General features: G+C 40.8%; 1 protein-coding gene across 1 annotated transcript in view; it reads left to right on the plus strand.

Moving 5' to 3' along the window:
- ntrk2a (neurotrophic tyrosine kinase, receptor, type 2a) overlaps positions 1-27,182 on the plus strand; it is a gene marked incomplete at its 3' end in the record, with an annotated part of 59,721 nt that overhangs the window by 13,625 nt on the left and 18,914 nt on the right. Inside the window, exons 6-13 of the mRNA XM_044027211.1 lie at positions 1,287-1,420; positions 2,091-2,223; positions 2,319-2,390; positions 2,490-2,717; positions 2,875-2,901; positions 3,176-3,187; positions 4,026-4,063; positions 4,164-4,263. Of these exons, the coding sequence (XP_043883146.1) occupies positions 1,287-1,420; positions 2,091-2,223; positions 2,319-2,390; positions 2,490-2,717; positions 2,875-2,901; positions 3,176-3,187; positions 4,026-4,063; positions 4,164-4,263 (744 nt within the window). The remainder of the gene's footprint in view (positions 1-1,286; positions 1,421-2,090; positions 2,224-2,318; positions 2,391-2,489; positions 2,718-2,874; positions 2,902-3,175; positions 3,188-4,025; positions 4,064-4,163; positions 4,264-27,182) is intronic.

The following is a 27,182-nucleotide window of genomic DNA, read 5'->3' on the forward strand; positions in this document are numbered from 1 at the left end:
TAGAAAACAGCACCAGAGAAACGACTTGACTTTGTTAAATAGTTGTAGGTGTTTTTCACACCTTTTTCCACACCTGTGACCGGAGCATAAATGCTTCTTCGTAGCAATGTATCTCGTCGCGTTTCTACTGACATTTTTAGCCTTTCTTATCCAAGCGAAACGGCTGAAGTCACATGCCAAGTTGTTTGAAGCCTGTCAAGTGGCCCGTTGGACAATTCCACGATAAAATACATGAAATCCAAACACGCTGAGCAACATCAAATGCCTTTTTCCAAACCCAAGATGTTAATGTGTTCTGTACTGATTATTCCCATCTTTATCTTGCCAATATTTTCTGGCATTTCCTTCTCTATTATTCAAGCTCTAATTTCATCAGATATTTTACTGTGAAGCTCAGTGTTTGTTACAGGCACGTGTAGGTTCACTTCACCTGGTGTGAATCAGCAGGTGTGTGTGTGTGTGTGTGTGTGTGTGGCTTTAGTGGCAATGGAAAACTAATTTAAAGAGAGTGTGTTGAGGTATGTGGCTCTGATATGGCAGCCGGGCTGCCACCGCTAAAATGACGGATTTCTTTTTGTGAGCATCTTGTGGTGATTGAGTGGGTTGCCGTAGTGATAAGTGGGTTGCCCTGGTGATAAGCATTGTGCTGATGGACAGGCAGGGGAAGTTGGGGGAGGAGACAAGAAGGGTAAAGAAGAGGGTTTGATAAGAAATCACTCCCGTTCTATCTGTGGTTATCTGCTTCTCTTTTCTTCTCCTCTGCTCTCCTCTCCTCTTAACAGTGACGTTATTCGACAGGCGAGAAATGTGTTGAGACTCTGATTGAGTCTGATTGGTCATACTCAGGTCACCTCCTGGTCATCGAGCACACGCACACACACACAGAACATTACCAGTGCCTTTGCATTGACAGATGATTCAGACTCTGTCCAATCAGTTTAGACGTAGGACCTGCTGAAGACATGCACTCAGTAATCAGCGTAACCGTCACTGTGTTTGAACTCTACCTCTTTGTCTTACTGTTTGATTTGAGTGAGTTTGCTTCAATGCGAGTCTGTAAGAGAGACACAGGGACTGAATTCAAGGCTTTCCTTTGTGTGCACTTCTTTTTACTCCATGGTAGTGTGTGTGTGTGTGTGTTCCTGCTCTTATGAGCTTGTTGCGTGCCTTGCATTTCAACTGAAGAGACAAGAGTTGGCATTCAATCCATCGCCACATCTTCGTCTCGCCGCTCTCCTCATCCTCATTTCCTTCCCCTCCCTCCCTCCCTCCCTTGTTGTATGCAGAGGTACCCATGGCAACACTGAACCCACCCAGAGTGGAGGTAATGGAGAAAGAGAACGTGCAGCTGACCTGTATAACCTCTGGCGTGCCCTCACCTGAGCTGATATGGGACATGTCGCTGGTCACCAACTATGTGGTGAGATCACACCCACGCACACGTACACACGACATTTCATTTGAATTGATGTCCCGAAGGTTTACACTAAACATAACCACTGTTTGCCTAATCCTACAACACTAAGCGGACACCTTCTTTGTTATATACCATCAGTGGTAACATTTCTTTTCATTTACGTCTCATAATATGCTAAATGGTCGGATAACACTTCACATTACAGTTAAATGGTAATATGGTAGTATATCGTTTTCTAATATGGAGGCAGTATCATCATATTACCAACTTTCTAATGAAATCCCCAGTTTGGTCATAACGATGGTAATAGTGATGTAATATTACAGTAATACCATGTCATTTCCAAAGTGATATCCAGGTAATAACTCGCTAATGGGAATCAATATAGGCTACCGTCAGTGTAATGCCATCACATGAAAATATTTGGGACTCCACTTTGGTAATTACCATATTATAATGCTGAAATGCATCCTCCCTTATGACCCACATCCCCTTTTTTATTGCCATTACTTTGTGATTACTACAGAAATAAGATGGTATTCACATTATATTACTACCCTATGAAGAAAATTAGTAGTAGAAACTTCAATACCACGCTTTGGGCCGTTTACAATTATATTTATATAATCAGAATGGGATTAAAATTGCTTTTTTTGTGTGTGTCCAAATTCAGATTGAGACATCGGGCCAGAATTCGGTAATGCGACTTTCCAACCTGTCGTGGATGGACCACAACAGCAAGATCAGCTGCACGGCTGAGAACGTTGTCGGAGAGAGGGAATCATCTCTGTTGCTTGATATACTTTGTACGTCAAACTTTTTTTGTCTCTGTGTTATCGTCCTGAACAAGACAGCTGCATCTCTTACGTGTGTCCTGTCTATTTGTCTTTTATGCCCTCAGTTCCTCCGAGAATTACAAAGCTAAGTGATGCAATCCCAGACCATCACTGGTGCATCCCTTTCAGTGTGGCAGGTAAAAATGGCGTGAAATTCTTCATGCAGTACCGTACTGTTCATGGATTTTTTTTCCATTTAAAAACCCAACAAAAATGACATTTTTTTTGTGTTTCAGGGAACCCAAAGCCAGAGTTAAAATGGTTCCGGAACGGTGTGTCTGTGACGGAGGGTCGCTACATCTTGACCAGGATCCACGACACGACAGAGAGGGAGTATCATGGCTGCCTGCAGCTGGACAGTCCCACACACATCAACAATGGGAAGTACAGACTGGTCGCAAAAAATAAATACGGGTCTGACGAGAAGGAGGTGGAAGCTCACTTCATGCACGAGCCCTGGGAAGGTGAGTTAATGCGCAATGTTTTCACATTATCGTTCAGCTGAAAATAATTGGTTAATAAATCAATTCAAAGTAATGAACTATTATTTTGTTTTTATGATCGGTTAATGACTGAGTCCATATAACACCAGATTTTCCTCTTTCCTGTTTTTGTTGTAAGGAGTAGGAACTGAGCCGTCCTATTACGGTGAGTAAGAACCACACAACACTAAAATTGTCTTCATTCAAATGTAACATTTTAGGTTTAAATTGTGTGTATTGTATGTTATAACAGTAACATTTTGTCACTTTAAGACACATTATATTTTACAAAAAGTCTGGTGGGGGGAGTATCACACACTTTAAAGTTGTCCGTGTTGCTTGTTGCTTTGTGTGGTCACCACTTATTTGTTATGTTTTGAAACTAACTTGTTTTTGTGTGTGTGCGTGTGTCTTCCTCCAACAACGTCTCGCTTCTGCAGATCTAATCACAGGTACAGCCACACCCTCTGTTTACTCACTGCCAATCACAAGCACCACAGTTTTATTAAAGGTCCAGTGTGTAAAAAATAGTGACATCTAGTGGTGAGTCTGTGGATTTTTGCACAGTAGGCTAAATACATGTAAAAATCTTATTTTAAAGCTACAAAAAACAAACGATGAGAAGTAGATTCACTGTCTGCCAGTAAATCCTACTAAATGTTACACACTGCACCTTTAATTCTAACATTTACTCTGCCTTGCTTCACCGTAGCCTGCAGCACAGCACATTGATAAATGTGGCAGTTACCGTGGAAACCCTTGTGAGTTGTTGTTGATGTTGCCTGGATGGTTGCTGCAGTTAGCTGCTGACTCATGAAGCTGCATGAAAGTTTGACGGAGACAAATCGTTTAGCTTCGGGGGCAAATATTTCTGCCTTACCAAGTTTCACAATCAATATACTGTATCCGCTTCCTTTTCTCTTGACCTGAACCTGATGTTTCTTTAACCCAAACCAGTTTTCTGCGCCCCATCGAACTAGATACTAGCTTAAGTCCTCACCATGCCGGCACTTGAAAACAGGAAGAAAGAAACAGATTGCAACACGAGATAAGGGTTCCATCACGATTTATCATTGAACAGCACTGGCCTTGGATATACAAGCAAACGAAGCCCACGTATAATCAATGTATTCCACAGTTGTTCCTGTATTTTCTACTGAAGGTTTAGCCAAAGTTAAATAAATTATAAAATGAGCCGACATCCGCAAACTACCTTGACCCTCAGTGGTCACACTTTTCTTTTCACTGTTGCTGCGTCTCTTATCGTTCTGCTCTCTGCCTCCTGCACAGATGGTCCTCCAGTCAACCCACCCGAGGACAGAGTTGCTGTAAGTCACGTTTCACGGCACATTTAGTTGTCCAGAAACACCTGAGCTGAACTTTTTGTTTTCATCAGTGAGTTTATGCCTCTGCGTTCTGATTGCGCAGGTGTACGTGGTGGTGGGCATCGCGGCTGTCGCCTTCACCGGTTTCCTGCTGATGCTGGTGATTCTCAAGTTTGGAGGGAACTCCAAATTTGGCATCAAAGGTAAGAATCAGGACTTGTCTCAGTGCTCATCCACACTGTGGTTGGATTGGGGGGGGAGGGGGGGTCCAACATGGATACAAACACAATTGGCACACTTTGGCCAACTTTAGAAATCAGAACCTGATGTTATACCCAAATTGAAGCAAGTTATGGGGAATAACTGCAGGCCGTTAATTACATGTTTTGGCTGGTAAACACTGAAATCTGTCTGTAAAGTATTACTCATATAATCTCTTGAGCAACAGGGTTTTTTCAGTCTACAAGTTGAATGTTTAAATGACATTTAAGGGTTTCCTCGCCCTGTGGCTGCTGTGATCATATCAGTGCACAAACAGAGCACATGCACTGACTTTATGGCTCTTACGTGGTAATGTTTGTGTCTATGGGAAGTTACAGTGTGACGCTTAGATGTGTTATATGTGCATATTGATGTCGCGTGTCATGTTTATCACGTTATATACGAACCACCATCATGTGTCCATGAACATGTGTCGTGTTCAGATGCAAACAGCTGCCGTGTGATGGAGAGTGATTAGGTCTCAGTGCTGCTGGTTATTAACATGCATGCTTACTAAACTGACACACGCACATTTTAAACTTCTTCTTTTTTTTTTACTTCTGTAATAGCTGCAGTTTAACATACTGACATACTAAAACAGATGTGACCTTGTTTTCTTCCTTTTGTCACATGTCACATCTGATAGTTTTCCAACCTTGTGAACTCATAACAACAATAATAATAATAATAATAATAATAATAATAACCACTCACAATTCCCATCCAGTCGTATAATTGCTACACGTGTACCGTCCCTCATGATGGTTCTGCTGCGAGAGCTGTGAATCTTTCATATTTTATCTACACTGGCTCATTTCTTGTTGAAAGATTGATCCAGGTTAAGAACATTTTGAAGTATAGTGCTGTGCCCTTCATTTAATGTTGGCTGTATTCAGTGCACATCACTGCTGTCACCATATTTTGCAGTGGCAGTAAAAAAACAAAAAAAGTGGATGTAGCATGAGGATACCTGTCAGGATTCAGACAAATATTTTCTAAATTGTTGGTCCGTGCAGCTTATATTATTAACCATATCAGGCTCGAGGCACGGTTTGTCCAGAAAAATGCAACTAGAGCAGCAATCGAACCGAGCGTTCGTCCCTTTATCCGTTATAGAACTGCCACTCAGAAACTGAGAAACATTGTGGTGAAACTCCTCTCGGCTCATCATACTTGCCCTGTTTCTGTGTCACGCTTGGACGACTGCTGCCATTCTGATAACAAGTTTCCTATATATGGGCGTGTACAATTAAATGCACCACCTAAATTACACCATCTCCAATTGATTACATGCGGCCCGCCCACCACTGTGTGAGGTGATGGAATAGAGACAGAATATAAAACTATTTTTATATTATATTATTTTATAATAGTAATAAGACATTTGGTTGTAATCATTGCTTTATTAAATGTATTAATATAATTTAAGCTGTTTTAATCACAATTATCCTCGTCATTGTTTGCTAAATTTTCAATATAATTCTCAGTTTTTGTGCATCATAAATATGTTTTTATTGTGAATCATTTTATATCAAAACAAGCACTTTTACTTTGCAATTCTGTTTAATATCATAATGAATATCTTATATTGCCCACCGGCTACTGAATAGTTGTTTTTTCCACTTTTTTTCCTCTATGTCGGCCCCCGCTTGACCAGACTAGATGCTCATTGGCCCCCAGGTCATTTGAGTTTGACACCCCTGCATTAAAGTGTCCACACTTGACATTCAAATGACAAAAAGAGAATAATAAGGCAAATAAATAATAATTTTTTTCAAATGTAGTCACAAAATCAATACATGTATATTACCAAGTGTGTGTGTGCATTTCTATGTGTGAGTCTTGAGGTGCAGTATTTTGACAGTGATTGATTTATGGCCCCTCAGAGAGGAGGAGTCGAAGACAGATGGAGCAGCTAGTATATACATTGTGTGTGTGTGTGGGGTGTCTTCTTTCTCTCGGAGAGCTGAATAAGGTTACTCTGGAGGAAATTATGTATCCGTTTTCACATGTGCCCCCTATACATGCCTATTTATATGTATGTATGTTTTGTTGTCTCACCATTTTTTTGCACATGTATGCACTTCTGTTTGAGAAAGTTAGGTCATATTACAGTTTTGCCCTTCTTCTTCCTCTTCCTTCTCCTCTCCTCTCCACTAACAACATCCTCTCCCAGTGCTCCTTATACATCCAGGTGTATATATGCCCTGCAGCGTGTTGACACTCGGGTGAGTGTGTTGACAGATACTGAGAGATGGTGGCGTCAGTATAGAGTGCAGAGTCAGACAGGGAGTTAGAGTTGCTGTGTGTGGGAACAGCAGCAGCAACAACAACAACAGTTGTGCACAAGTACACATGGTTAATGTCTCCAAAAAGTCAACTAAAGTCCACCTAAAGTCCATATGCATGAATACAGCAAGGGCTGCTGACGATGGTGTTCACGCTGTGATCGCAAAGTGTGCAGAGAGTGTGTCATAGGGCGCTTTTCCACTACACAGTTCCAGCGCGACTTGACTCTACTACTCGATTTTTCTTGCTTTTCCATTAGTGATGGAACCTGGTACTCTTTTTGGTACCTGCTCTGGTGAGGTTCCAAGTGAGCTGAGCCAATACTGAAAAGTGATGTCAACAGACTGCTGGCCACGGAGTGGTCAGAGAGTGTCGCCACTGGAAGTGATCCTTGAAAATCCCGAAGACATGCGTTAATCTCCAACATTTAGCAAGGAAACATCGAAAATCTGATGAGAAGGAGGAGTCTGGTGTAATTAGCGACAGCACTGGCGAAAGCTGGGATCACAACCCGTTTCACCGTATTTCAGTGCAGTGACAGTGTCAGCAGGAAGTACGGAACGATTCCGTGAACAAATCTATTTATTGAACTGAGTCTAATGATTCGGTACACCGAAAAGAACTGCTTTGCAAGTCACTAGGTTGTGTGTGTGTCGCATATAAAGTGACGTCACGGCAGTTTCATGCCGCCGTGCTATGATGACTCCGCCCACATTGAGTAAGTACCATCGTCATGGAAAACGTAGAGAAGGTCGAGCCGCGACGAGTCGAGTCGTGCCGGAACATGACATACACAGGATTGGATACTTTACCTATTATCGCGTGTCTTTGAACCTCACAGGGTTAAATATAATATTAAGAAGATGAAAAGTGAGTGTTTGAGTGTTTAGAGAGGGAATATAGAATAATCATTGATGATATACTGGGCGCCGATGCTTGTTTTTGCTGTGGATATATTAAAACTTGTACAGCCTTTATCGTAAAGTCAAAGCCAAAGACTTTGCCATGATAAATGTTTTATATCTTTGGGCATGGCTTTCAGGCACACAGCAGAGCCACAAAGAACACAATTTATTTGCGGCTTTAAATGTTACAGGATCATTGCAGGGTTCTGGAGACAAGGAAAGGTAAATTCTCTCAAGCAACTTTAGTTCCTTTGGTACTTGTCAGTGTTGTTTAAGATTCAGCCCGCTCATAAATTAGTCTAAACCTGCCTGATCAATACAGCCTTCCATTCTCAGGGAGGAAACAAATCAGGTTTGGTGAGACTATGTTGTCTCCCTCAGGAGGAAGAAACAATCTTCTGAGTGTGGGCCTAAAATACCACACAAAGGCTCCTACGTTTCACCTAACAAAATTTGTTAGGTTACCACAGATCGGCACATGGCGATGGTCATCTTGTGAAAATTCAAGTGCCAGCAAACTACGACATGCACGGACGTCTTCAATTCAAGTCTTGTTGAAGATAAGGTTAATTTTGCATGAGAGATCAGAAGATGGTGGCGCTGGTGCCAATCCAGGCTGACATAGGGTGAAAAGGCATGGTACACCCTGGACAGTTCGCCAGTCCATCACATGATAGAGACACATCGCTCACAAATACATGAACACAAAAAAACGGCAAAACATTCGTCCAAATGTTCTTCACTGCATAAATTAGCACAAACGTCTCAGCGCCTGAGACATCAAGAGAGAAATATGAGGGATATATGAGGGAAGCTGACATAGGCCTTTTGGAAGAACAGGTTCCATAAAATGACACTTAATGACCCTCCCAAACAGACTGCAGAGACCAAGCACATCTGACAAACGCCGTGCAGCGTCTGTACGTGCCGTTCCAAAGCACCTTGAAAGAGAGGGAGGTGGGATTTATGACACCGAGGTCTGATGCAGGAGAGACACAGAAATGTCAAGATGGCGGGAAAAAGAGTGATTGAAAGTGAAACTGTCGTAAAGTGGAGGGGGTAAAAAAAAAAAAAAAAGAATGCTAAAATTGACATTTGGCAAGAAATGGGTGAGAATTGCAGAGAGAGAGAGAGAGAGGGGGACATGGAGTTTGAGAGGAAGCGGGTGTTAAAAAAGTGAGCTAATATAAAATGTGAGACAAAGAAAGAAAAGGAGGGAGATATTTCTCTCTTGTCCACTTATCAATGATTCATCATTAGTGCGGGTTTCAGTTTTCTCCTTGTTTGGCAGAGTTGCACGCCTCCATCTCTCTCTCTCTCTCTCTCCCTCTCACACACACACACACACACACACACAGCTTCTCAGTGGCGATCGATCGATATGACACCTTCAAGGTCAGCACAGCTCCACTCGAGGCCTGAGGCACCACAGAGCATGCTCAGTGCACCCACCTCCTCCTCCTCCTCCTCCTCCTCTTCTTCTTCATCATCATCTCTCTGCAGAAAAGTGCGACATGTAAATCCAGCACTTGGGATTTTGATGACCAAAGCTCACCCTCCCAAAATCGAAGCATATGAACTGAGCGAGTCGAATAATAAAAACATTTTATAGGTCTGTCATTAGATTTATGATAAGCAGCAAATCCAGTACAAAAAAGATCAGAATTTAGAATTTGGAACTTTCCTAGTCTTGTCAATCAAAGCGGGGCGTTCACATCCAGTGTCTAAAGATGTTTGGATAATCCACAGGTTTGAGTTATTTAAACTTCAAATGGTGTTTTGTTTTGATGGTTCATCAACTTGCAACAGGGTCAATCTGCATCAGCTGAACGAGCGCGATGTAACTCCTGGTTTCTCCTCATTTCACGGAACGATTGGCAGCCCTACCTTAGATGAAAGGTTGAGGGAAATTACGTTACGTCAATCTAGAAACATTTCAGTTTCGTGACGGCTGCAGGAAAAAAAAAAACATCATTCAGTGGTATTGACAGAAATGTCTGAACGAAAATTTCACGTCAATCCGTCCAAGCAGTTTTAATTATTAGAGTTTGGAGCAGGACTGAGAGACAGACATCTGGCATCTGTGAGCTCTGACAGCAGCAAACAACAATATACGTCATGTCCTCTCAGTCAGTTGTAAAATAACAAGGACACGTTAAAGGTCAGTTGGCTGGAGAGTTTGACTGATGCGTGCCGTGTCAAAACTCTGTTTGTTTGTTGTTATTGTTGTTTTTACGTCAGCAAGTGTAACGTCTTGTTTGCAGGTCAGTTGGCTATTTGAGGTAAATGGCCGAAAGATATTACGCTGAGTCACTGTACTGAAACTACGGGTAACTGAATTGCTGTGCAGTTTTTTTTCCATTACGGAGCCGAATGCTGAAAAAAACTCAAGACATGTAGATCAACTAAAAGAAAGTGTATTTATAGTATAACTGACAAAGATGAAAGCCAGCTGTAGTTAAAGAAGATGGATGGATCATGCGTATTTCAGCTACACTAAATACTAATAAGAAAACAATATTAATATTTATGAACATGCAGTTAATACAACACAAGTCCTGAAAGGTCGAGTGATTTACAGTCTGTTTAAATGTTTTGTTTTTGTTGGATTACTGTCACCTGACGGCTCGTGTCAGCAGATACTTGTGAGCTCATGTGTCTGAACCGAAATGATGTTGTTTATTTACTTGTTTACAGACGTGGCAGTTGTGATTATGATAAATGATAAAATGATAATCATTTCTCAGTTATGAATGTGGTTAGGGTCAAGGAAAGGATCAAGGCTTTTTCCTCGTGTTGTGTCACACATAAGAGTCTGAACTCCCGTTTTGGCGCCTTGAGATTTGTGGGAACATAATTTACAAAAATGGCATCATGAATACAATAAATAAGGGTTGTATGCAGTTGAAAGGAACAAGAACCAATTGCTGGAGCAACAAAAAATCCACATTTTACAATGAATATAGTTTCAGTTCTATTTAATGCTGTAGAAGACTATTTTCACGTTTCAAGTTATCCTTGTATTACCACCATGGTTGATTAGGCCATAGTGCCCTGTGATCCCTGGGTTTGGAACATGTCCATGTTAATCTGTTAGAAGGCGTCATGGTTGTGTTTATGATTTCACTTTGTCTCCTGGAATACAAGGAACAATTTTGTTTGTTTTCACACTCTGACGCTTGGAGCTGGAGGAATAATACAAGTCTAAATGCCTTTGGCAGATCCTGAGGGCAGGGATTGTTTGAAGTTTCTTTTCCAAAGCGATACGCTGCCTGAAGACCTTGTCTGTGCACTTCCAAGACTAAGATGTGCCTTTGGGTTACCACAGCATCGTGCCGCTTTATACATGTATGTGTACACCTTTAATGACATATTTGAGGGAGTTCAGGATCTGATTTGAAATGTTGCCAACATGTTGGAGATCAATATTGCTCTTAAATCTGTTTCGACAGCTCACCCCTAATGATGATTGCAGAGACATTAATTATTGTTGCACCTAATTGGACAAACATACCACTCACTGTGCTGCCACAGTTTTCTTACGGCTATTAAAGTGAAAAAAGAAAATGTGCCATTGTTTTAGCAGTTATTGCTGTATAATTTCACTTTTTAAAAACAAACCCCAGACCCAATTTAGTGGAAAAGTGTGCGCACTCCCAAGCTTGCCATTTTTCTGTAGGTTATGACAGACTTGTCTTTGATAATGCACAGAATGTGGGCGATCATTAATGTCATAAGCCTGTTAGATGACACAGCCGTGACGCCGAGTGCTCTAATAGCAGAGATTTTAATTATTCTTGCCTCTAATTGAACAAACACACCACTCACTGTGCTGTCACAGTTTTCTTAAGCTTATCAAACGGAACGGAGAAAAATAGGATAATGTGCCATTGTTTTGATTTTTACTTTAAATGCACAGAACAAGGAAGCTCGTTGAATTAACAATAACAAGGTTGGGGCAGCGCATGGACAAGTGGAAAGGGAGCTTGGCTTGTAACCGGAGGGCTGCCGGTTTTGAGTCCCCACTAAGTCAAAGGGGCTGGGGTACTCTTGAGCCAGGAACCCTCACTTCTCCCCGGGAGCAATGGGGTTTCTAGTAGAGGATAGGTTAAGGGGCGACAGTAGCTCAGTGGTAGAGTGAGTCGTCTTTCAACTGGAAGGTTGTGGGTTCAACTCCTAGTCTACGAGTCCCTGGGGCAAGAGACCGCGCTGGCAGCGTGTGAATGGGTATGAAAGATGAGTAATGGAAAAATGCAGTGTGAATGGGTAAATGGCAAAAACCGTGGTGTAAAGCAGCTTTGAGTGGTCATCAAGAGTAGAAAAGCGCCAAATAAATACAGACCATTTACCATTTAAATGCAGAAAAGGAAAACAAAAAACATCACCGTCTAAACTCCAGATGATCAGCTACTATTTTAAGATAATATGAAAGCACCCGCGTGTGAAATAAGGCAATCAAAAGTCTTCATTTTTTTTGTTAGTGGACAAAAAAGTGTCAGTGAATTGGCAGTGACCATCCACTGGTATTTCTCTCCCTCTCTCTAATCTCATATCAGTCAGAGAGTCCATTGTGCAGCCACACATCAGTTCCTGTCTTGGATTGGTCGGTTTGACCTTTTGCAAACAGCCAGAGAGGGAAAAATTAGTTAGTAGGAACTGGGAGTGCCGTGTGGGAACGGAACATTATGTATATTCACTATTTGTGAGCGGCACAAATGAAATAATTACAGAGCAACCAAATCATGTAAAGCATCATGTTTCCATTTAGAAACATATAAGGGAGTTTAAAATTGGATTATTTTTTCCCAATTGATAAGCAGATGACATAAATGGACTTTAAATGCATATAAGGAAAGCTAGGGATCATACAGCTTATTCAGCACATGCACTGTTTACATGTTTATCTCCATATTTAGGACACTGAAGATACACAAGTCTGGGATTTTAGCTCGTCTGGCGGCAGCTGTTATTTTATTAAAAGACATACAAATCATATTTTCAGTGTATACTTTGGCCCTGAGCATTGATCAGACAAGAAATAATGGTTTGTCCATCATGTAATCACTAGATAAATGCCACTCCAATATGCAACAAAATGAGTGCTTTGATTATTGGAAAGTATTTAATTTGAATAACAAGGATTACCATTCTTTTGGACAGTTAATATTTGGTGGCACTGTTTGCAATAAATACAAATGAACTCCATGATGGCATGTGTAGGAGTAGAAAAAACCTTTTAGTTTTCAAATTTGTAATTGATTGCCGGGAAAATAAAAAAGTTCTGCCAATGTTTACATGAAAAACAGCAGTTTAATCATACACTAAAACATATATATAGTACTTACGAGCAGGCAGTGGCTTGTTTTACAAACGATAAACAACAACATTAGTAACTGTTACATAGGCTTCTTTGTGCCAAACTGTGTCAACAGTTTTAAGATTATGCAAAAACTGAACAGATTCAATCAAGGCAATATATGCAATATTTTTTCACTTGCCAGGCAGTTTTTTGTGTGTGTTTCAGTCCATATTTATCTTAATAAGGTATTATAACTTGTTAATAAGATTGTATTACTGGTCTTTGAGTTGAGTTTGATCAGTGGTGACAAGCACAAAATGTTTTTTGGTTTCAAGCACATTATCCTTTGCATTTCTTATGGGAAACATCATTGCTAGTCATTGCTAGTCATGCATCATTGAAGTCATTGCTATTAATAAATTGCTGTGATCATTATTCATTATATTAATAATCCGAGTACACAAAGTAACGTGTAGCTAGGATTCAAAACTGTGTACGTGTACATGTGTACAGTGTGTGATGTTTTTCTTCAGACAGTGTCCTGTTCTCCAAAGCCAGGCAGGTTCTTCTCAGTAAAAGGTCACAGCTGCTACAAAGTGTGCACATGTAGCACATAGATGTCTTTATGATAAGGTCTACGTTAATGAGCCTGCAGCTATCGATCAGCGTCTAAACACATCGAGTTACAATGTGGCAGTGCTCCTTATCTCATTGTTCTTAGAAAAATTACATTCAACCTTTCTATTCTATTCTATTCTATTCTATTCTATTGGATTCCATTAACATTGTATCTGGCTGCTTTAGGGTTGTGTATTTGTGCATCTCTGCACAAAAGAGCCACGTTGAGAGAGAGAGAGTCAGAGAGAGAGAGAGTGAGCGATTGAAAACAGCACTACAACAGATAGAGGCGTATTGATGGATTAATTGATTGCTTTGCTCGCCTGTCCAGACTGAGCCAGGATGCCTCAGTCTTCTTGGTCCTGCCTTCCCATCACTGCTGAATGCTAAGGTCAGCAGCTCTGCTCTGCAGTGTGTGTGTGTGTGTGTGTGTGTGTACTTTGTTTCCTCTTTAGGACAATTTTAATCGCATAAACTCTGACCTTGTCCGGACCAGTAGTCTTCATGGAGACCAAAACCTGGCCCCTAATGAAGCAGAACCTGATTTCTGAGGAACTGGTTAACTTTAGGGCTAAGATTTGAATTGTGGTTAGGTTAAGGTTAGCCTTAAGTTAAGGGATAATGCATGGTTAGGCTGTTCAAATGAACGTCAATGTGAGTCCTTAAAAGGATAGCTGCACAAACCTGTGTGTGTGTGTGTACATTGCATATGAGTGACAGTGTGACTGTAGATGTGCAGTAGATGGAGAGACGAAATATCAGCAATCAGTGCTTCAAAGAAGAGAGTATAAAATGTGAGAAAGAAGGAGACAGTAAGCCCTCTGTCTTGTTTTATGTGTATGTTAGAGGCAAGACTGTCAATCACAGATGATTTCTTTGTTTGTTTTTCCCCCTACAAGCACGTCTGTGCCTGAATATCCCTTAGTCAGAACGCTTAAGTATTTGTTGGCGTTTTCAAATCAGTCAAATCAGGCCAGAGTTTATTGACGTCCAGCGCGTGGTCTACAGCCAACACTAACAATTTGCTGAGTATTTTTCACTGACTCAGTCAAACAAGAGGTAGTAGAAAGACGATGCGCCTGGAAAAAAAACAAGCAGTGCAAGCAATCATTGCATGAAGTATGTCTTTGTGCAACTTCATGTCTTAAGCTGCCTTTACCATTCCCCTCTCTCTCTCTCCTGCGTCGCTTCAACAACATGAAAAGTGTTGGTGCAAAGTGTGTACGGGTGATTTCTTCCAAAGTGACTTATAAGTGACATATGCTGCCAGCACAGCCATCAGGAGCAACTTGGCGGTTAAGTGTCTTGGCCCATTATTCATGGACAAACACTGTAAACGCCAGTCCAATCCAATTTATTCATAAGGCACATTTAAAAAAAACAAAAAACAACAACAAGCAGTTGACCAAAGTGCTGTACAGCAGTAATTAAATAAATAAAAACATAAAAAGACATAAAACACGTGTGCGGACAACATCTCACCCACAAAGTGTAGAACAGCAGACTCAACGCTGTCAGCAATGCAAACAGAAAACAGTCTTTAAAAGAGATTATTCCACACAGATTGATGTCGTTCAGTCAGATTAAAAGAATATTATCCATGTTACAAGACTGTAAATTCATACATTTTAAGGTGAAGAAGTGTTGTAATGGTTAGGATGAGGTTAGGTTTAGGCCAGGAGTAGTTACGGTTGAGTTTAGAGTCTACAGAAAATGAATATAAGTCAATGTAATGTCATCCGAAGTCATGGAAACCAGACTCGTGTGTGTGTGTGTGTGTGTGACAAAGATGGCATGGATGTGAAAAATATCAACAAATGAATGTAAGAGAATGAAAGAAAAATGTGAAAACCTAAGAGAAAGCCTTCACTCTGCATGTGTCCGTCTCATGCTGCTCGTCACTTCCAGAACAGCAAGACTACAACAGCTCGTACTGTATGTTAGCAGCACCACAAAGCAGCCAGTTGGATTTACAGCAGCACTTCCTGAGGTCCAGCCTACGTTCAGTTGCCAAGACCAACGATTTTGCTGAGCTGTCCAGGCTTTTCTTAGCTGACATGAGAAAAAAACACACACACACACACACACACAGAAAAATCACATCTCGGCAAGAAGCAGACTGAAGCTGAGGAAAGAGGAAAAAAAAACAACAAATGTACAGTATGTTCAGATAATGTGCTGATTTAACAGATGGTACACAGAGTGCATGTAAAGTGTGTTTGTGTGTGCGTCGCTAAATACAGTGATAGCAATAAAGGAACACTTGTCAGTATGTGCTATATTACACACATGGATCGTGTAAAACACTTGCTCACATCAGCTGGATAAGGACAGTTGGATTCGGCATTGAAACTGAAATGTTACTCTCCCTTATTAGTTCATATGTAAGTATGTTTTCGTCATAGTCCCAGAGAGCTTGTTAAAATAAATAAACTGGACACTAACTGCACAATAGACTAAAAACTGAAATAGTCTAGTAACAGTATAATGTATAATCCTCTTAGACTTTGTCAAAGTGTAGCCATCTTCAAACGTGACAGAATGAAAAGCAAGAGAAACACGGTTTAATCCTTTCACACTGTAGCACCGAGCAACTCACATGTTGACGCTTTGTAAAGTGTGTGTGTGTTCTTGTATATGTTACCTCTTTGGGACCTTGACTTTGTTACCAGTAGCCCTCATGGAGACTAAAATTGGGTCAAAATGAGGCAGAACCTCATTCCCGAGGAACTGGTAAGGTTTGAGGCTGAGATTTGAATTGTGGTCAGGTTAAGGATTGGGTTAGGCATTAAGTGGTTATGGTTAAGGGTAGGGTTAGAGATTAAGTGGCTATGGTTAAGGTTAGGGATAACATTTTGTTTTGGCTGTCCACATGAATGGAAGTCACTGCAGAGTCTAAGATAAATAGCTGCACACATCTGTGTGTGTGTGTGTGTGTAATATGAAAGAGAAAAAGTGATTCTGTTTGAGAGATATAGACAGACAACGTTCTTGTATTGTGCGTGTGGGTGCCGTTGTCAGAAGGTCTGCAGCACAACATGGTTGACTTCTGTTGCCCGTTGCATGCTGTTGCCATGGCAACCTGCGTCATTGCCAACCCGCTCTGCTCCCAAAACTAAAACCAAACCAAATCATCGTCACTGTAGCTGAATCTGTGACAGAAGTGAATCACCACCTTTAGACACACACACACACACACACACACACACACACACAAAGCAGCACCTGGCGCTAACAAAGGTCAGCAGACAAAAGACGTCCAGTTATAGCCGTAGTTCATCAGTGCAGCGTTAGGCCTCAAGCTGAGACACATTTTGCCCCATTTACTGGCTTTGGTTATGAAGTGAGTCATAGGAAGAAAAAGATTTCTCCCTCCTCCCACAAGGACTTGCACTGATTAGCAGCCAGAAGTGACGTTGACGTTTTTCAGTATGAAACTGTGACAGCAGTGAGTCAGGGAGGCATGCTGCTCTGACACACTGAGCCACCAGTGCATATGATACACAGAAGCATGTTAGAGCGGTCATTTCCTTGCCTCATCAAGGTACTTCTGCAGCTGAGAAGTTGGGCCCTGACCCAGTTTTTGGCTTGGCTAAATGCATAACCCACCACACGGATAGGAAGAAAAAAATAAACCCCTTCTGATGTTACACTCCTTTGCTGTGTCCTGGAATTGTTAATCCACTAAACTTCCACTGTTCACAAACACGTGCATTCAGCTGAATCATTGTATTTTGTAGTCCAGGTACAAATGAGAGCCTGAGAGCGGTCTCTGGTGGATTGTTATGAGGTGATTCTGTGACAGCAGCAGAGCAAGGAATCTCAAGAAGCTTTCCTCCGAGCAGCAAACTGTGGGGTTATTGTCTCCACAGTCACACTCTAGTGCTTGTAAAGTGAGTGTTATTGATACATTTGTTGGTTTTTTTTGTCAGGCTTAGTTTTAGTCTGCTGCCAAACTGCAACCTTCTCCACAAAACAGAAATGGCAAAGCCAGCTTAAGGGGGAAAGCAGGCTGTTGTTTTTGGCTCGCCTCAGCCTGTCTTCTATCATAAAGTGTCAGCTGCCTCGGATGGTTTTCTCCTTTACATTCCTGCACTGACAAACGTCTCCGCCATTACTTCCTCGGTCTGCCTTTATTTCCACTGCGCTCGCTCCCTAATTACACATCCTTCTTCCCCCAGACCTGCAGCACCAGCAGCAGCAGCAGGGACAGGGTATAAAATAATAAGCATGTTTTCAGTTACTGTGATATTAAACTCAATCTGAGTCTACTATGCTCTGGCCAGCAGGAGAGGACAGTATATAGAGCTGTGATCACTCCAGAAAGATTTTTGACCCCGACCCCAACCCTTTCATTTTTCGGTTCCCTTTTCCTTTGGGGGACCGGAGTAATGGTACTATACTGGGTGGAGCTAGACCCACAACAGCCATGTGATTGACAGGTGTTTCTTCAACACCCACAATCTATCTATCATATAAAGTTTGACATCTTGTTGAGACAAACCAAGTAAAAAAAAAAAAAGTCCTCTGCTGTTGTCTGTTGAACTGGGAAACATAGGTGAATAAATGAAGTATTACTGTCATTATAGTGTCGCTAAAACAACAAACCTGAATGGTGGCTTCAGGATGTTGTACAGTACGACTGTCTCACTGGGATGCTCAGTGTACAATGTACACATTCCTTTTCTCCGCTCTGTGGATTATTGTGAAACATTGGTGAGTGACGTGAAGCACACACTAGTTCTCTCTGTGGCTGCCACAAACAACAACACACCGGCAACAACCACATTTATCTATCTTTCACGACTTCAAGTTAAAGACTTGACTTTTAAGTAATTACAGAAAGTGTTCGGGGCAAACCTTTCCTGTTTGTGGAGGGGTGTGTGGCGTCAAAATAGGAACCTAATCTAAATCTATCTAAATATCAACTGTTAGTATGTGTAGCCAACATGAAGCCGTGTTTGTTATTTTACTAACTCAACATATGCACTGAGCACACATGAGGCTGTGATGTTATTGCATGTTATATATTTCATAAAGAAACATGCGGCTGGTTATCGTTGATGAAAAGTGGGAATGACTGTGTCCATTAAATGCAATGGTTGAGGTTTACTTTTAATCTTATTATTATTAAGTTGAGTTAGTCTGGACTTTGAAAATGTGTCACAATGTCACACAAAGATGGTGTTTGGGGGATGAGTTGTGTCGACATGACCTCAGTTTTTGAACCTGTTGTTTCAGACATGATAAAGTACACCTCGTAACTCCAGGATATCTGCTGCTGCACTGATGTGAGGAGCATGACTAATTTACTAAACCTCTCTCTTCTAATATCAGATGTTCTAACCTAGAAGATATTTAACACTCATTTTATCACTTTTATACTAAATTGTCCATGGTACTGACACTTCAAACAACTAGACCTCTCTCCAACTAATGCAACTTTTGATTATTTTAATTTTTTTTACTGTTATTATCATTGTTGTCATTATTATTTTACAGTTTAATATTATTATTTTGACATTTGTGTTGTTTTTTGCCCTTACAGTTGTTTTGGGTTTTTAAGTTTTTTTGTTTTTCCCTTCAGGCTGTGTGTTATTTCAGAACATCCCAGTGGAGGTGGTCTCACGCTAAAGGAGATGGACACACAAGAGACTGAAAGAGAGAAAGATGTACTGTATGTGTGTGTGTGTGTGTTCATAAGAGAGAGAGCGAGTGTGGGGAGAAAACAGGAGCAAGGAAATGGCAGACGGTGAAGGAGAGGGGAATCCACACATCAATCAATGTAAATGAAGGAAGTGGGCTCTGTAGGGAGGTCACAACACACCCATAGACTTACCCCACCCCCACTGACACACACACGGCACTTTCCCACTATACAGTTGTAGCACAGCTCGGCACGGCTCGACTCTACTCGTTTTTTTTCTTGCTTTTCCATTAGTGATAGTAGCTGGTACCTGATACTTTTTAGTACCTGCTCTGGTGAGGTTCCAAGCGAGCTGAGCCGATACTAAAAATGTGACGTCAACAGACTGCCGATCACTGATTGGTCAGAGAGTGTCGTCACTGAAAGAGTCAGGAGCGCGACGTCCGACATAAGAATCAAACCGAACAATTCTGAACTGTAGATGAGTTAAAAAGACGTGGGAATCCTGAAAACACATATTAATCATCAACATTTAGCAAGAAAATGTCTAAAATGTTCTGGCGTACTTAGCGACCGCACTGCCGAAAGCCGGTGATTTTGAGCGGCATCGCAACTCGTTTAGCTGTATTTCAGTTCGGTGACTGTGTCAGACGTAGTCTGTGCTCCGGTCACGCAGAGAGTACTGAACTAATCTAGTTAATTAACTGATTCTAATGATTCAGTAGATTTAAAACAACTGCTTTGCTCATCACTAGTTTGTGTGTCTGGGTCGCGTATAAAATGACAAACGATCAAGGCAATTGAAAAGACAACTCCTATAGTAATGGAAAAAACACCCAAACCTCTGAGACTTGAGCCGTGTAGTGGAAAATACACAGGTCAGGTTCAGGCTCATTATTAATTTTTCAAGGTAGAAGAACCAGGTAGAGCTCTGGGACACAGCAGCCTGATCATCCAATCAAAACGATTCTTCAGAGACACATAAAAGCCTCCCAGAGGATGAATCATTCAGGCGAGAGGAGCAGAAACAGCCATTAACCTACATCTCCCTCCTACCTCCACTGAACCCTCTCTCGACAAACTGCAGCTGATTTTGTGCACCGCCATGCAGACCCCGCGTGCTGAAGACCAGTTCACAACATTCCTTCATACAGCTGCACAGCGCCAAACTGCACGTAATAAAGGTCATCAGAGAGGGAGGCACTTTTGCTGTCAAACTGCAGCATAAGCATTAAATTAGCAGCGCAGGTACAGTATTCACCGCCACACCGGTCAGAACATCCCACACTTCCAGCAGAGAAAAGAGGGTTTTTCCTCCCCGTCCACCACCAACAGCTCTGTAAACCGTGTGGTGCAGTTTTGAATAAATATCTAATGGTGATTATTTTTTCATTTGATTAACATATTTAAAATGATTACCGTATGATATTTGTGCAGCTCTGTGAGAAACAAAGATGTTTTCGGTCAGGACAATGTTAAATCAAAATTTTTCACTCATTTTGGCTTTAAGAAATATTGCGCCTGCTATTTAAAAAGTGCAGCAAGCTGTATTGTATGGAGCCCGAGACATGACGTGGGGAAAAAAAACTCTGATTTGTGGCCACAAACAACTAATTTGTTCCCAAAAAATAGGTATAATGTGGGCACGAAATGAATAATATTAATAACGTTCTTGTGAATTTCAAGGACAGTAAAGCGAGTGAAGAGGGCTGAAGCTTCGGGATGGACATAGATAGTGTGATGGTGAAGTGTCGTGCCAAGGTACGGGGCACCTACTCAAAGTGGGCGGAGTCATCACTGCACGGCTGCATGAAACTACCTTGACTTCGTATTACCCACGACACACAAACGAGTGACTTGTGTAGCAGTTGTTTTCAGTGTAACAGAATCATTATAAACAGTTAATTAAAAAAATATTTGTTCAGTACTTCCTCCATGACCGGAGCGCAGACTCCGTCTGACACAGTCACTGGACTGAAATATAGCGGTAGGGTTTGTCGCTAAATACACCAGACTGTTAAACAATGAGATTTTAGACATTTACCTGGTAATTGTTCGAGATGAACCCACGTTTTTAGGATTGTTAAGTCTTTTTAACTGATCTACAGTCCGGCACTGTTCGTCCTCATGCCTCTTCCTGTGACGGCAGTCTGTGACGCACAGTATCTTCTCAGCTCGCTTGGAACCTCGCCAGAGCAGATACTAAAAAAACTACCAGGTAACAGGTACTATTGCTGGTGGAAACGCAAAATAACCATGCAGAGTCGAGTCGAGTGGCGTCAGTGGAAAACGTGCCACATTATTCTGTTTAATTGCTTCTCGCTAATAATGATTCCATGCAATGCCAGGCTTTTGAGACGATCTTTTTTCCCCATGTCCTGGGGCTCTGTGTTATGGCGATTTCGATACAATTCCGGTCAATTATTCAGCCCTACTACAGTATAGATCAAAGATAGATCTTTGTTTTTTTTTTTTTCTTTTCGGACAGTATAAGATGTTGATCTTACCTGCAACTTATCAGCGAACATACTGTTAAATCTGTCAGCGCTCAGTACAGGCACACCCCGACGCACACAAGATCAGAAATGAGAGTCTCTTCGGTTTGCCCTCCACCCATCCTTCTTATCTGAACAAGAGATGCAGTCATGCACAAAGGTTTCTCTTTAGTGATACATGTGAGTCGCAAAGACATACATACCGTACATGTATAATAAGGTTAAGAGTTTGGGCTGCCCTGGACTTTTACTGTGTCCCTGTCATGTTTTAAATTCCACATACACAGTCACAGTGATGAACATCTCAGTTACATTATGTGCTCACACCCACAAAAGCATACATAAATTAATAATTACATGCACATGTCATGTGCTTAAGTGCATCACATATGCGTGGCGTGTCCACATAGGTAACATTGTACCTCCCGCGCGCGCCACAGATGGTGTCGGCTGAGATTGAGGTCAGGGCAGATGTGTAAGGAATATTTGATTGGAGGAGTTTTTCGGGACGCTTTGAGTGGTGTGAGGGAAGATATCGCAGTTTAATAGAGTTAAAAAAAACAAAAAAAAAAACGTGTTTATTCCAAAACCTCAGACAACCAAATTGGTCATCAAATTTAATAAGGAGAGAAAAATAAAGGCGCCATCTTATGTTTTCAGATAACTGATGCTTTTAAATTGCATTATCTTAAGAGTGTGCACTTGATTCATGTCTGCATCCATTAATAACTAAAAAAGGGGGCCTGTGCACTTTCACTGATGCATAAAATTCCACATTTCAAGTGGTATTATTGACCATACTGTAGCGTTCTAGCTGTTTAAACTGTATATTGTGTTTATATTATATGCAGAATTTACTTCTTTACTGTTAGAGTCACTTTCAAACTACTTTGAATAGTATTTGGTGTGTTTTTTTCCCAAGGAAATTGTTAGTTAGTGTAGCACTGGAGATAAACTCCCACAGCTCTGCGAAGCCTTTGCAGTGTGAGAGTATGGGAGCCAGGAGCAAACTGGGCGTTGTGATTGATGGAACCTTTGCATTGTTTCATTTAGAAAGTTTCGTTCATTTCTGTAGTCACAATTTTTTTTTTTTTTAATTGAGTTCTCATAATTAGAATAAAGTACCATGTAACAATCCATTTGGGGCTTTAAAAGGGGGGAAAAAAATAAATCCACCAAAGTGCTAATTAGAGACTATTAATTCAGAAATCAGAGTGAAGAACGTTTGAAAATAAATTATTTTGAAAACAAAATAATACATTTATGAAAACAAAAGTTGTCTTTATTTGTTTTTGTACTATAAAAGTATAAAACAATTAAAGCAACCCAGAGGCGATTTGGGATAAAAGTCAAAGACTGAGATTAGTGTGTGCGTGTGTTGTTTTCTGCCATAAAACAACACTATTTTCTAGTTTCAACTCAATCGTTAATAAGTTCTTATCACAATTGTTATCAATATTGACTAATTAGAGTTTTGTTTTTTGTTTTTTTTTAATAATATGACCCTTTTAGCCTTAATTTCAGTTTAGGGTTATTGAAAATTGCTCAACAAATCTCAACTGTTAGGAGCTATGAGTTTTTATTCTGTAAATTACAGTTCCTATTTTGAACAGCAGGTATTTGCTTGTTATAGCATTTAAGCTTCTTTGGGGTTTTTTGCACACAGTTATACTTATGTACACACATGCATCTGTGGGACCACTGTGAATGACACACGAGATTTCTTGGAAAAGGTTTTTGTCGACATTTGAACATTTAACACTGTGATGGTGAATATGAATGTGGTTTTTTTTTTATGTTCTATCTTATTTTGTCCTTTTCATTTGCTTTGTATGTTTTTCTGTTTCACAGTTTTGACTAAATTGTTATCGAGTGACCATTATCATACCTCATTTTTATCACGTCTGTCCATCAGCAGTGCTAAAGCTTCACCCCCACATTTTTACCAGAACATTTAAGTCACTATTATTCCTCTCTGCAGTCAAGTTGCAAACAACATGTCTGAACTGGTTACTTCTGGCCTTGACCCACATCCATAATCTCTGTATTGTGACATTAAAGCTGCGTTTAAGAAGCTATTCTGTACATTTTTCTTTTTTTTTTTTAAGGCTAATTTGAAAAAGATATTTCCTTCTTCAGAGGAAAGTTTCCTTTTCAATAAAACTATTCATTTATTGGTGTCTCTCATGTGTTATGTGTCTTTTTCAAATGAAAGTGCAAAAGCTTTTCAGTGTGTCATACACATTTTATGTTCCGTATTCCTTTATCTATCGGGAACAAAAGGCTCAGTTGGACACAAACCAAATAAATGTGGCCACTGGTTTATGAAATGAATGCCACATCCAAATCCTCTTTTTATTTTCTCTTTTCTGTAAATTATATTTTCCTTGCTTGTGTCTTTGACACGGTCCTTCTCTTAACTGGAGCCACCAGTTGTATACCTGAAGTCAAGGCTTTTTCTTTAGTACTGCTCACGCTTGCAGGGATCTGCCAGCGTTGTTAAAGTGCCTGTAAACTACAGATATTTGTGCAAGTTCAAGATTCATGACAGTATGTATATTGTTTGTGGGTATTTCATCGCAGAAATGAGGAAACATAGGTGACGATCATCATTTTCTGGTTATGAATGTGGTTAGGATTAGGCACAAAAGGCATCTTATAGCTCCCGCATCCATAAAACAAACCAACATGTCCTCATAAAAGCATTGTAGAAACACCACAAATGGCTCCATGTACAGGTGATCATTTTGTCTCAAACACTTTAAAACTATGGCACTATGAAACAATTTGCCACACTGTTCAATTCAGCTCTTTCTTTCTGAATAGAAAGTAAAAACACAACCGTGGTTTGTTAAAAAGTATACAAACTACCTCCATACCTATACAGGTGGAAAGCCACAACATCGCTGCTTTTTTTCTCACTTTTATTTACTTTATTGGTCACTTCCCTTCTTCACTTTCACACCTCTGACCTCCTCAGAGGGCTTTACGTCGGAAGCGTTGGTCTTCCAGCGTGTTACGAGAGGAGGATGTGGAGGAAAAACAAGAGGATGACGGACTAAAAGCGGGGTGGAAGACACATGCATGGAGATGAGGAGAAGAGGAAATGTCTATTTTTAACAGTGGATAGTACAGAGACAGGGGAATATGATAGGCCTCTGTATTAGGACAAAGAGGGGAGGGATTTTGGCTTGTGGAGGCAGATTCATATAGATGTTTATCTAACTGCAGTGTAGAGGAAATTCTACCCACCTACTTTATCCATCCCACCAATTCACTGTACTTTCCTCTTCGTTTCCTCTTCCCTTCTCCTTCTGCCCGTGTCTCATCCATCTACTCTTTGTCAGAATTTCAGTAGTTTCCCTCGACTCATTTTGTATGTTAATTTCAAAAGTATGTTGAATGAGACATCCAGTAAATGATCTAGATTCAGGAACAGGAACAAATGTAAAAACAAAAGTAAAAAATGTGACAGTTCCTCACATGTTTTATAAACATTGAGAACTTAACATCATTATTTCTTAATAAGGACTTTAATAAAATTAAGCTGTTGATGATGATGTACAGTGATGAATGCTGTTTCATCAAAGAGGATGTGGCAATGACCAATAGAGCCCAGGCCAGAATTTAATTAAGCTCTTAAAATAAGTAATCACATTTTATGATTGGTAAAAACATCATATAATTATTATTTGGAAAGTGTTTAAACTCTTAAAATCTATCTCATCTACTTACCAAACCAATTCAAATGATACCAATTCCTGCACGGACACAATGTATGTGAGAAAAGTCTTCAGACTCATTTCCATGATTTCATTCCTTCCCGTATTTTTAATCAAATTTATCCTGCAGGTTTTCAGCCAAACACTCAGTAAATCTGCGGCTCCTCTTTCCTTGCACTTTAAATGTTGTCTCCTCCGTGTGTCTCACCCCTCCGTTGCTCTTCCTCCTGGATCAATAGATTACTTCCTCTGTTCGGCAGGGTGACAGCGAAGTTTAGAGACCATTGGGTTTATGTTACAAGTCATCTGTGAGTGTGCGATTGTGTGAGTGTGTGTGCCTTTGGGTAAATAGAGGCAGAGGTTCTCCACTGCTTTGATGCAACACCCAGAACAGACATAATTGGAGGTTTTAAATGAAGGTCATTTCATGCCTTTAATAAAGAATTTGGTTGTCATATTGTGGCCAAGTGTTTATTCCGACTGTCAACTGTTTCTGTCACAAGATGTGCACTTGGCAGCTCACGGCAACTGAGCAGAGAAAAGCCGGACACTAGTCTGTTCAATGTTGCTCTAACCCTTCTGTTACCATTTGGCATGCGTACTCCTCATTACCGTAACTCCTAGGCCGTGATATCTAGAAAATTCAAAAACTATGGACTGGCAATCTGTACAGGGTGTGACCCCGCCTTTCGCCCAAGGTCATCTGAGATTGGCACAGCACCACCCACGACCCTCATGTGGAGGATAAAGCTGTAGTAGACAGATGGATGGCAGAGAAATAGAGCTTTGCGCTCATATACTTGTCATTACGGTAGCCCCTCAGGACAAGATTCACCAGAGCGTCACACGTTTGTTTGCGACGTCAGCTTCTCATTACCGTAATTCCTAAACGGTTGACTAACTGCCAGATATAGAAAGTGAAAGTTATCTTGGAAAAAGGGGCAATTCCACAGCCACAAAATCAAAATAAATCCATTATCATGACGGTCATAAGAGGGTTAATCAGTGTGTTCTTGATATCTAGTGTAGTCCATCATCATCTCGTAAGTGTCTGAACCCTTTGCTTTCACCAGCCTTACACTCTGACCTCGCCGACCTCTGCCAATAGAATAATATACCGTTATCTGCCAACAACTGTGTGCTGACAGACAGGCTCTGATGAATTTAGATCCTCAATTAGCCTCCCTCCATCCATCACCACGGGCAACAGTAAATGGCTTCAGTTTGTCAGATGTGTGTCCAGTGAGCATAAGAGAGAGATCAATACTGTCACTCAAAGTCATTGTTTTAACTCAGTTACAGTGTAAATCCCTGCCATAAAACTCCTGCTCTGCTCCAGTCCCCAAACCCCCGGGCTCTCACAGCAACACTGGTGTCACAGCAGCAACTGAAGGAGCTAATGAATGGACTGTCCATATGGGCACCTCTGTCGCTGTGTAACACTGTGTTTGACTCAATCATCAGTGTGTTGAACTCAAATCTATAGCTACCTGAGCTCCATCTTTGCCCATTTTCCTTGCAGAGAGAGCGTGTGTGTGTCTCTGAATTCCTGCAGAATGTTCTAGAATGCTGCCATTTGGCTGAAACACAGCTGATTAAACACACATTCTGCTTTGTATGTACCCTGGGGCAACAAGATCCTTGTGTGTTACTTACATTCAAACAAGAGAGATTTCCCCACGCAAATAATTTCTATATGCTGACAGAACACATCGGCCGAGTTTTATTAAGTGTCTCATTTCCAGCACCCAACATAAACCTTTAATAATAAAACGGGCCCTGTGGAGTTGAGGTCATTAATTTCACAATGTCATTATTCATGACCAGTGATGCCCATTTCTTGACAGAAACAGCTGCTCATTTGTGTTGGTACACAAAGCTGATCA

The sequence above is a fragment of the Solea senegalensis genome, linkage group LG5 (genome assembly GCF_019176455.1).
Source record: "Solea senegalensis isolate Sse05_10M linkage group LG5, IFAPA_SoseM_1, whole genome shotgun sequence".
NCBI lineage: Eukaryota > Metazoa > Chordata > Actinopteri > Pleuronectiformes > Soleidae > Solea > Solea senegalensis.